This window comes from Trichechus manatus, unplaced genomic scaffold (assembly GCF_000243295.1).
Source record: "Trichechus manatus latirostris isolate Lorelei unplaced genomic scaffold, TriManLat1.0 scaffold00055, whole genome shotgun sequence".
Lineage (NCBI taxonomy): Eukaryota > Metazoa > Chordata > Mammalia > Sirenia > Trichechidae > Trichechus > Trichechus manatus.
The window spans coordinates 419,111-430,977 of record NW_004443991.1 but is presented as its reverse complement, the minus strand read 5'-3'; the positions used below and the strand labels follow the sequence as shown (position 1 = coordinate 430,977).

At 42.5% G+C, this 11,867-nt stretch overlaps 1 protein-coding gene across 2 annotated transcripts; it reads right to left on the bottom strand.

The window, feature by feature from the left end:
• Window positions 1-1,425: 1,425 nt before the first annotated feature.
• On the bottom strand, window positions 1,426-7,494 carry COL8A1 (collagen type VIII alpha 1 chain). 2 transcript variants are annotated; one of them, XM_012556035.1, is made up of 2 exons: window positions 7,164-7,494; window positions 1,426-3,492 (listed from the first exon to the last, which is right to left on the bottom strand). In XM_012556035.1, exons 1-2 carry the CDS (start codon window positions 7,489-7,491, stop codon window positions 1,583-1,585), a joined length of 2,238 nt encoding a protein of 745 aa, XP_012411489.1. In that variant the 5' UTR covers window positions 7,492-7,494; the 3' UTR covers window positions 1,426-1,582. The 2 variants fall into 2 exon arrangements, with proteins under 2 accessions (XP_012411489.1, XP_004378190.1); XM_004378133.2 differs by having other exon boundaries at window positions 1,580-3,489.
• Window positions 7,495-11,867: the final 4,373 nt, after the last annotated feature.

Sequence of the window (11,867 nt, the reverse complement as noted above, 5' to 3'; positions counted from 1 at the left end):
ATGAGGCAACTTAAAAAGCATGGATGATCATTGCCCTTTGACATTCTAGATAGCTCCCACACAGATTGCTTCTGAAGAAATAGTTCTTCACTTACAATTTTAGTACCTACACCAGGAAGCAGCACATCCATTTTCAAATTTTTAACTTTTGAAATAATTTTTTCAAATAAAAATGTAGTTTCCTATGCAATTCTGAAACTTTATCTCTCAAATAAGGAATGGTTTGGATTTTGAAAATTTACTTTGGAACCTCAGATGATGAGTCAACTTGCATATATACTACAGGGAAATTCCTTTGAAACTTAAAAGCTATTGTGAAATATTTGTATGTCCTTCATGGTTGAAACCTCATTGTGGTCATTTGTGTGTGTAGTCAAGCGGGGGAGGGATTTTTATATGTATGTAAACACAATTGTTAACTGCTATTGATAGTGAACATTCACAAAACCGGAAAGTTATTGAGGGAGGGTTTTTTTTTTCCTTCTAGTAACTTCCAAGTGTTTATAATAGTTGGGTCACAGTAGAAATTACATGGAGAGAAAAAAAAAAAAAAATCAGAAAGGAAAAAAAAAGCCAACTTTGAGGAATAGCTGAGTTAATCACTGCTCATGTCTCCCACCTGGGATGTTAGCTTGTTGGCGGGCACTGCCTGATACCCCACAAAGTGTCTCACGCAGTGGTAGGCACAGAGAAAGCACTGAGTCAATAGACAATGGGTGATTGGTTCACCTGTTCTTTTGAAGACACTGCTGTTGTTGTTGAGGTGATTCTAACTCATGGTGACCCCAGGTGTGTCAGAGTAGAACTGCTCCATAGGGTTTGCAAGGCTCTGACCTTTTGGAAGCAGATCGCCAGCCCTGTCTTCTGAGGTGCCTCTGGGTGGGTTTGAACTGTCAACCTTTCAGCTAGTAGTTGAGCGCTTAACCATTTGTACCACCCAGGGACTCTAGAGAGAGACAATTTTGAATAGGACTCCTGTTGCTAATTGACGCAGCCTCTGACAAGAGAGAAATAGCTGTTGAACTAAAGTAGTGTCATGCCCCCCAACCCACTCCTGCTGGGGCAGTAACACCCAACTCCCCCTCCCCCATGTCAAAGTATCTGCCCAAATACAGAGGAAATTATGCAAGTAAATATGGTATGCAATTATTCTCATTTACGTGTCTTTAAGCTGTACTTATAGATATTTGAAAGTAAACAATATGAGTGAGTGACTTTTCATTAGCTATGATCTTTCATACTGAAATATTTTGACTGATCTGAATAAGTAGGTTATCATGGAAGCATATAACATACATCAGCTAATATGATTCCAGTGGGTACAACACACGTCAGTATTTGATACATAACTTTTATCCCATCATTTTCAGTTACAAGCTGCTGTGTAGAGCATTAAACGTGCATTTTGGTTTTTATTTGTACATGATGGTCCAAATTTTCACTTAAATATAACTTTCCAACTGTATAAACATTTTGAAGCAGTTGTGTGTTTTTCATTTGGATTTTTTGGTGCATCATTGTCACTTTTTTTCTTCTGTTTAATCTCTCTTTTTATCTTCCTTTTCTTTCTTTCTTTTTTTTTTTACATGGGATATAATAAATATCCTGAAAACGAGGAGTGGATGTACTGCCCGGCGTACAGTCCTGCAGCCTGTTCTGAGGGCATCTGGAGGAACACCCGGTCTCCGGGCCTGAGCAGCAGCACTGCGCTCCCGGATGCCTGGTCCAGAAAGCCCTTTTTGTACTCATCGTACGTGTACATCACGGGCTCATTGTTCTTGAACAGAGCAACCCACACGTTGCCCCCTTTGCAGTGAACATGGTAGGCAAAGTAGTAGACACCAGGGACTTCACAGGTGAAGATGCCCGTCTGTGGGTTGTAGTTCTGTCTGCCATTATAGAGAAGTTTGTCAAACTTCACCGGGGTCCCCACTGGGGGGAAAGGCGCAGTCAGCTCAGCGGTAAATGCAGGCATCTCGTAGGCTGGCCCTCTGTCCTTGCCTTTTTTAACCCCGTAGGCATGAGGAGCTTTCGCGCCATCAATCCCCAGCCCCATATCTGGCAGATACTCTCCATGGGGTGGTAGTGTAGGGGGCATTGCAGCTGGGGGACCCGGAGGCCCTGGAGGGCCTGGGGGTCCTGGAAGACCAGGCTGGCCTTGAGGACCAAGGGCGCCAGGCTTCCCTGGGGGGCCATGAAGTCCTGCCACTCCAGGCTTCCCTACTCCAGGGAACCCAGGGGGCCCTGGGAGGCCTGGTTCCCCTTTGGGGCCTGGGATTCCAGGTGGACCAATGGGGCCGCTAGGGCCTGCAATCCCAGGGATTCCTGGGGGGCCTTGTAAACCCTGTTCCCCTGGGATTCCAGGTTCTCCCTTAGGTCCAAGCAGCCCTGGAGCTCCAGGGAGCCCTGGTAAACCTTTGTGCCCAGCCTCCCCCTTGGGCCCTATGGGACCTGGCATACCCCTCATGCCACGGGGCCCTACTTCACCAAGGAAACCTGGCTTTCCTGGGAAGCCTTGAAGTCCTGGCTCACCCTTGGGACCTGGTGGTCCTGGGGGCCCTCCAGCCCCACCCTCTCCTTTGGGTCCAGGAAAACCAATAGCTCCTGGAGGGCCCATAGGACCTGGGATTCCAGGCAGGCCTGGTTCTCCTGGGGGTCCTCCCATTCCAGGGGCACCTACTGGTCCTTTTTCCCCTCTCGGCCCAAGAGCCCCAGGAATACCCCCCATGCCACGGTCCCCTTTGACTCCTGGGAAGCCTGGTTTTCCAATTCCTGGAAGGCCTGGCGGACCTGGCAGTCCTGGCAGTCCTTGCTCCCCTTTGCCACCTGGAAAGCCTGGCTGTCCAGGGATTCCATCCTGGCCTGGTTTTCCAACTCCAGGCATCCCCGGAGGTCCTTGAATCCCTGGTACTCCAATAGGGCCCTGTGGCCCAGGTTCTCCTGGAGGCCCTGGTTTTCCCAGAGGGCCCTGGGGCCCAGGGAAGCCTGTCACTCCTGGTTTGCCCACTCCTGGAAGTCCAACAGGGCCAGGAGGGCCATGCATCCCTGGAGGACCTTTCAGCCCTGGCAAACCTGGCATCCCAAAGCCCTTCTCTCCTTTAGGACCCTGGAGGCCTGGAGGTCCTGGTGGTCCTTTGGGTCCTCGATCGCCCTTTGCCCCTGGTTGCCCTGGTAACCCTGGCCCTCCTGGCTTCCCAATGCCAGGAAGTCCATGAGGCCCCGGAGGTCCCTGTGGTCCTGGGATCCCCATGGGCCCGATCTCCCCTTTGGGTCCAATTTCACCTTTTGCCCCAGGCATTCCCATGGCTCCTGGTTTTCCTGGCATTCCAGGCATACCTGGCTTTCCAATTCCTGGATATCCCTGTGGCCCCGGTTTTCCTTTGACTCCAGGTATCCCATGGCCTGGTAAACCCGGGGGCCCAGGGGGTCCTCTGGGGCCAGGCTCTCCACGGGGACCTTGTTCCCCTCGTAAACTGGCTAATGGTATTTCTGCTGGGGAAGAGAAGAGAAAGGAGAGAGACAGAGAAATATTAATACTGATCAGTCCTCACATCAATGAAGTAATGACATTCCTGGTTTAGTTCCGACACATCTGCCTATTTATCAGGAAGAAAGATTAGGAATAATGTGCTCATCTTCCAGGACTGTATGGTGTAAGCACTTAAAGGACAATCAAGCTGATAATTTCTTTGACATATTTGAGGTATTGTTTTGAGAACTGATATATGCAGCTGCTTCTATCAGTGTTAGTTAAGTAAAAAGCCAAAAAATAATGAAGCAACATTTTCCAAGTATACAACTTGGAGATACTATGGTATGTTTACTATAGGGATTTTGGATAATTCAAAGAAGTATAAAGAAAAATCAAAGTTGCCTATAATTCCACTACTGAGAGATAACTTCACACTTGTATGTATTTCCATCTTGTGTGTTCTAGATGTTTTGTGTGTATGTGTGTGTGTGCACGTGTGTATTTTAAACAATGTTGAAGTCATTCCCCATTTTAATTGTTTCTACTTAATGGTATATTGCACTTTTTCATGTCCTTAATTTTTTTATATAGTAATTTTTGGCTAAATGATATTTTCTCATGTGCTGAAATATAGTATGATGTGGATGATGAAAGTCATTATCAGGTGGGCTTGGGGAAGAGTAGAAGTATTTTGTATATGGTTTAATAATATCTTTCCACATCTGTCCTCTAGAGTCAAATAGATTTACTTAAATTCTTTAATGTGCTGTAGGATTTCATAAACCTCAAGTATTAATTCTTTAATAAATTCTCATTTTCAAATTTGGTTTTTAAACAGGAATGGTGAGTAAGGTATTTTGGGATGACAAGCAGTAGGGTTAAGGAAGAGAGCTAGGTTTGGAAGTAGGGAGCTCTGCTGCTCTTCCTGGCCTTGACATGAGACCTTGATCCTGTCCCTTAAGCCATCAGCACCTCTGATTTCCTATTTGCACAGTGAGAATAATACACCCGCACTACAAGATCAGATAATAGATGTGAAAGGGGTTGTGCTTTCTTGAGTTGTTATTGAAATACAAAGCACATGTTACTAACGATTATGATCTGCCTTGCAGAGAAACACAACTCTGTATGTCCCATGCTACTGGAAGTAATGGATAGCATAAACAAATGAAATTTATTGTTCCAAAGTATTATTTTAAATAGTAGTATCTTCATTTTGACCCCTTTATTTTTCACCAAGCTACTGGCAGGAAGAAAAAGAACCATAAACTCACTTTCTTTCCAAATTCCCTGATTTGCTCTCTGGTACCCATCTGCATAAGTACAGGAAGTCCCAAAAGGCTGGCAAGCCATTCACAAAAGGAAGAAAAACAAATGACCTAGATAATCCCCTGAGTGGAATAGCAGCTCCTAAAGAGAAGAAAATTAGTAATACTTCTTTTATGCTGTTGTTGTTGTGTGCTGTCAAGTAGATTCCGACTCATAGCAACCCTGTATGACAGAGTAGAACCACTGCATAGGGTTTCCTAGGCTGTACTCTTTATGGGAGCAGATCCCAGGTCTTTTTTACTGTGGAGCCTCTGGCTAGGTTCGAACCACTGACCTTTTGGTTAGCAGCCGAGCACTTAACCATTGCCACCAAGGCTCCTTCTTTTATGCTAATAGATATTATTATAGTGCTATTACAGCATGTTATTTCTAAGCAGCAAATTGCATTGTTACTGTATCAAGGGGAAGCCACCACTCACCTGACCCAAGCCATAGTATTTTCAATCACCCTATATGCATGCGAAAGCTGGACAATGAATAAGGAAAACCGAAGAATTGATGCCTTTGAATTATGGTTTGGTAAAGAATATTGAATATACATGGACTGCCATAAGAACAAACAAATCTGTCTTGGAAGAGGTACAGCCAGAATGCTCCTTAGAAGCAAGGATGGTGAGGCTTCGTCTCATGTACTTTGGACTTGTTATCAGGAGGGAATAGTCCCTGGAGAAGGACATCATGCCTGGTAAAGTAGAGGGTCAGCAAAAAAGAGGAAGACCCTCAACAAGATAGATTAACGCAGTGGATACAACAGTGGGCTCAAACACAGCAATGATTGTGAGGATGACATAGAACCAGGCAGTGTTTCATTCTGTTGTACATAGGGTCTCTATGAGTCAGAACCAGCTCAACAGCACCTAACAACAACAACAACAACGTCTGGGGCAGGATCACGTCTTATTAGTCATGAATGTCTGGTGTCTAGCATAGTGCCTGGAACATTCTCTGTTCTTACTGAGGATTTTTTGAAAGACCAGCTGTTCAACAACCAGCTGTTGAAGGCCCCATGGTGGTTTGGCATTTATTCACCACTTTTACTTACCTCATGTCATTAATTTTCTCAACAACCTTATTTTGTGGATGAAGAAAGGTGGGCTCAGAGAGTTTAAATAACTAGGTCTCTCATTTCTGGTATCTAGGACTTTTACTGCTAAATCCAGTGGTTCTCCAGAAGTGGAGTTTCCTGCTAGTGCAGGCACTAATGGGAATGGCCTCCATTTCCTCAAAAAGAATTGCTAGTCTGATGCAGCTATTTGCTTACAAATGTTAGGTTTCCTAGAACTGCACATAAATCAAGTGAATTTGTGGGAAAGTGTCATAGTGCTAGGCACTTTGTAGGTGCTGAATAACTAATATATACGCCTAGAGTGGGAGAGACTTCCAGGTGTCATCTCTAGATGCAGTCTGTACCCTCTAGTTTCTGTCTGTCGATTTGTTGATTGACATGTGTAGTAGCTTAATTATGAAATATTAAAAATACTTGTATTTATATAGCACCCAATTTACAAAAAGGAGCTCTGATGGTGCCATGATTAAGTTCTTGGCTGCTAACTGAAATGTCAGTGGTTTGAACTCGCCAGCCACTCTGTGGGTGAAAGATGTGGCAGCCTCATAGGGTTTCTGTCGTATGGGGTCGCTATGAGTGGGAATTGTCTCAGTGACAACAGGTTTGGTTTGTTGTTTTTTAATTCACACAATGCTTTTGTATGATTTTTCTTTTCTTCCTCCTCCTTTTTTTTAAACATAGCAGCTCCTTACATTCTTCTAAATCAGAAGACTGACTTGACACTTTTTTGGTTTATTTTTTTCACTGCTTTATCCCTTAGAATCTGGCCCAGAGCCTGGCCACAAAGTAGATGCTCATTAAATAGCTGATGAATGTGTGAACAAATAAATAATAAGGACATAAATCATTTGTTATTAAAGATATTTTGTTTCGTTTGATTCTAGTTGAAATAACAAGGCAAAACATAAAATAATAATTTTATCTGTATCTTTCTTTAGAACTTGAACAGGGCAGTGGTGGTTCAATGGTAGAATTCTCATGTTACATGCAGGAGACCCAAATTCAGTTCCTGGCCAGTGCACCTCATACACAGCAACCCTTTTGCCAGTGGAGACTTGTGTGTTTCTGTACACTGAACAAGTTTCAGCACAATGGTCCAATCCCATTGTGCTTGGGGCCCCTAAGGGGCTGACTCAAAGGCAGCTAATGATAGGAAGGCATTTAATAAATGTCAGTAACAAGAACTAAAGTAAAAGTTTCTAAAATTCAGCTCCCCCCACCCCAATCCCACAATTTAAGATTTTGGAAAACTGCTGTTTTAAACAACACGGGAATATGACCCTTCACTAATGTTACCTTTGCTTTTCTTGGATGCTGCTTGCTTGCCCATTCTTGGCCCCGGTGGAATTTCCTTCATATACTGGGGTAGTTGTGGATACCCTTTGCCATACTGCAAGTGGGGCACCTCCTTGCCGATGGCAAGGCCATCTTTGCCCAAAGGTATGTGAGGTACTTGCTGGCCCAGGGGCTGGTACTGTGGAATTTGCGGTGGGATCTGAGGAGGCATTTGAGGTGGCAGCGGCTTGATCCCATAGTAGGCAACAGCCTGAATGAGCCTAACGTAGCCCAGGGTAATGGTAAGCAGCACTCCCAGCAGCTGCAGCGGGGCAGGCGGCCCAGCCATCACCTGTGAAAGGGAGGAATGCACCAACATGGTGAAAGCCTGTAGGCCAAGTGACCAGAGTTTACTTAGAGATGGGGTGGGGGGGGGTAAGGGAAACAATCTTTATCATAAAAACTTCATGGACCGAAGCAAATGAAAAGAAAGATGCTGCTTTTCAACAGAAAAAAAAAGAAAAAACCATTCAAACACACACACAAGAAAAAAGAGTAGGATCTGGCAATTGGTGGGAATACAGACTATAGGAGAGACTGCTAGTTGCCCCACATATCAATTCTGCTCTTCTTCCATAGCATTGAGACCACTGATTTTCAGCTGGCAACAGAGCAGCTTGAATGAAGATGACATTTCAGCTCGGTGTGGCCATGTGACAAAGTTTGGGCCAACTGAGTGTAATTGTAATGTGTACAGTTGCCAAGAAGGATCCTAAAAGAGAGTCCTCCTCTTCCTTGTTTCTTCCTTCTGCTGGCTGTGGATGTGTTGCCTGGAAATGGACTAGAGATCTGGGGTTATGAGGTGAGAACCGAGACCTGAAGATGGCAGAGCAACAAGCTGAGGGCAGCCTCGGCCCTGGGTGAACATGGAGTCTCCCTGCCAATCCTTAACTTTGGACTTTGGGTACTCGAGAGAGAAATACAATTCTATCTTCTTTAAGCCACTATTATTTTGGATGCTCTGTCATTTGCACCAAACCTAATCCTAGTGGATAGGTAGACTCTATTAAAAGAAGGCAAACTTATTGGCAAGTCAGGCTTTCTTAATGAGTGCCAGAATTCAACTGTAAATGGAGACAGTTGATAATTTACTGACTTTAGCCCAGAGGCAGAGATTTTTCATCTGTCAGATGCCTTTGGTTGCTTCCTTGTGGTCACAAATAAATGTAAAGATTAAAGAACAAACAACAACAAAACCTGCAGAAGGCTTCTGTATTGAAGAATAGGTGCTTCATGTGACAGTCCCAAAATGTCATTTTAAAAATCACTGTCATAATTATGCATATATACAGATACTATTCCTTTCTTCTGTTTAAATATTATGAAGTCATTAGTTTAGAACTTGGCTACTTGGGCTTGCCGTAGACTGAAGTTTATCTTTGTACTATTATGAAAGTACTATGTATTATTATATGTACAAGTTATTTGTATAAATATGATAGGGGGAGATGTTTAATTACTCAAAAAATAAACTGTTTCCAAGCTCATTAATAGTACTCTTTGCAAATGAGCAGTTAATAGAGTAAATATAAATGAGGCTTATCTGTTTATAAGGAGCCCTGGTGGCGCAGTGGTTAAGTGCTCTGCTGCTGACTGAAAGGTGGCATTTCAAACCCAACCGTGCTCTAAAGGAAAAAGATGTGGCAGTACACTTCTGTAAAGATTTACAGCCTTGGTAAACTGTATGGGGCAGTTCTATTCTGTCGCTATGAGTCAGAGTTGACTTTATGGCAATGGCTTTGGTTTTGATTTTTTAATCTGTTTGTAAAAAGCAGCTTGAAAAGACCTCTGTTAGGAAATGTAGGCTGAAGACTGAACAGTTAGCTGAACAATGTTAGCAAACGCACACTAGAGGGCAGGCGCAGTACACGCAAGTCTGCTCAGCTGCCTCTCCATGATGCTAACACCGGGAATGCAGGAGTCATGCTCTCACACTTATTAAGGGACTTAATGAGAATCTGAATCCTAAATGGAGCATCATGATAATGCTCATTGCTCAGAGAGAGAGAGGGAGAGAGAGAGAGAGAAATGGCAAGTTCCTCACAACATTTAATGTGTCTTCTGGAAAATTTTGACAACACTCTGTCTATAAATAATTTTCATTCTCACAGGAGTTTTTTTTTTTTTTCTTCTGCCTTAATTAATTCTGGACCACAGCTTTCCACTTTTAAAGAAAATGTGCATTGACTGTGTGACATCTTATTCAAGAATAATGCCAAGAGTGTGAGCAGGCTGCAAAAGGATGGATTAATAAAAAGCACCTGAGAAAATATTTATTATAAATCCCTACTACAGAATTCACTGCTTTGCAAATTTTTCTGAATACACCTTTTTCCCCACTTCAGGAAAAAATGAAGAAGCATTTGTCAGCAAAATGATTGATAAAACTTTCCCTGTTTCATAAATCAGAATAGTTCAGGAACTGTTTGTTTTAAGGATACTCTAAGTAGTCTAGGTTCTGGTAAAATGGAGTAAGATAGAAAGCTGTTATTTTCTCTCTTTCTAAGAATGATTGTTATAAACCATTTGGAAAGAGCCACAAAATTAATACTGATTTATACTCATTTAGAGTAAAGTTAATTTTAGATGGAAAAAGAACATCTATCATAAGCATTCACACACAACAATCATTTGTTGAGTGCTTACCAGAAACAAAGCTAGCCCAGGGGTTACAAAGAAGGATAAAATGTGGTCAATAGGCCCCACCCTCAAGGAACCTGTACTCTTTTAGTAGAAGTGACAGATGTGTAAACTATTAATGAGTAGCAAAGAATATCCAGAAAAAAGTAAATTTCCCTCCTACTTCTGATCGCCAGTTCTAAAATGCCTTCCCTTTGAAGCAATCACTTTTTTTGTTTTTCCTCCATGTTTTCCCAGAAATAGTCTATGAATATGCAAACATACTATAATATACACTCGTTTAACAAATGAATTACAGTATACTATGCACACTTCTTTTCCTTGCTTTTTTTCACTCAGAAGTCCAGAATTCCTGATTTTATTTCTATCTTAGGAATGTGTATTAGAAAAATCCCTTCAACTTCATCTGTTAAAAAAAAAAAAAAAGGCCTAGTTGTTCTCTAATATCCTGTCTAGCTCTAACATTCAGTGTTGCTAAGGTAGTCCCTATAGAGCTGAAAGTGTTAATCCATGCCAGGAATATTTGGTGATACGTGGTAATGTATAAGCTGGGACTTAATTCCACCTTTGGGGATGAATGAATTTAATTAGTGAACCCTAAACTTAAGGTGATTTCTTTAATAATAAGCTAGTATGGTTGGCCCTTCAGCCTTCCATCAGTTCACTGGATGCATTGGATTATACTTAATAATCTCTAAAGCAGGACAAGCTAATGAAATACTGGAAAACTGGAAAGAGGCGAAATGGCTGGAAGAAGACCAGTTGAATACCAAAAGCCCAGTGGGATCCTGCCTTACTACACTTATTTCCTCTTGTAGGCTTGGCCTTTCTTTCCCCAAAACCACCTCCATAGGTCTGCCATCTACTATTGGTTTAAATAAACTTTGTTCAGTTTTAACTTGAATATTTATGTAGAGGCCCTGGTTAGAATTTACCACTTGACTTATCCCTACTAATTTCCCTCCTGTACCTGAGCATATTTCTGGTGGTCAAATTGGTGTGGTGGTACTTCCCAAATCACTCAAAAGAACATCAGATTTGTGTAACTATACAAACACCTGGTGGGGTAAGAAGGAGCTTTGGAATTCCTGCTGGGAAGAAATGGTGGTAATGGGTTTCCTGATCTGTTTTTTCCTTTTCCTGAGGATACAGAACACAATAACATTGTGGGTTCTGTTTGATGCTTTCTTGGATTTCTATTTGTTTGGCAACTGATGTGTGTGTGTGTGTGTGTGTGTGTTTGTGTGTGTGCAAGCATGTGTGCATGTGCATAAATGTATCTGTGAACATAAACATATCTAACTGGATACTGGATCTTTGGCAGCCAGGCTGGCTTAGTGATGGGTGTCACGTAATATGGTAAAAGCATCGTAGAAAAAGCGAAAGACCTGGATTTGAATTTCAGCTCTGCCATTCTCCATGTCTGTGACCTTGGACAAGTCCTTTTCTTTGCTAAGTCTCAGTGTCCTCATTTATAAAATAGAAATTCTAATCTTCACCTGTCCCACAGAGCTGTTTGTACCTGCCAAACCAAACCAAAGCAAACCCATTGCCATCGAATCGATTTCCGACTCATAGCGACCCTATAGGACAGAGTGGAATTTCCCCATAGGGTTTCCAAGGCTGTAAATCTTTATGGAAGCAGACTGCCAAGTCTTTCTCCCTCGGAACAGCTGGCAGGTTCAAACTGCCCACCTTTTGGTTAGCAGCCAAGCGCTTTAACCACTGTGTCACTAGGGCTCCTTTTTGTACCCACAGAGGGGTACAAATGATAACACGAATTCTTTATAAGCTGAAAAGCAGTATTCAAATTTAAGTTGTTATTAATGGAGCTTGACCAAAAAGACAAATCAAAACCAACTGAAATGTGAAAAACTTTCAAAGAAGGATACTAGCCAAAGTAAATGTGAGGTTAACTGCAATAATGATAAACCTAACACAAATAAAACAGTAACGGCCATTAAGATGTACTTGTAAAAAATGGCACACAGAACCGCTGAACCAAGGCAGTCATTCAGCCTGGGT

What these genes read in the sequence shown, in the direction of transcription:
- COL8A1 (XM_012556035.1), bottom strand. Translation starts at nt 7,491, where the DNA reads ATGGCTGGGCCGCCTGCCCCGCTGCAGCTGCTGGGAGTGCTGCTTACC. An exon ending in AGCATCCAAGAAAAGCAAAG is followed by an intron (nt 3,493 to 7,163) that starts GTAACATTAGTG and finishes TCTCTTCCCCAG; the next exon opens with CAGAAATACCATTAGCCAGT.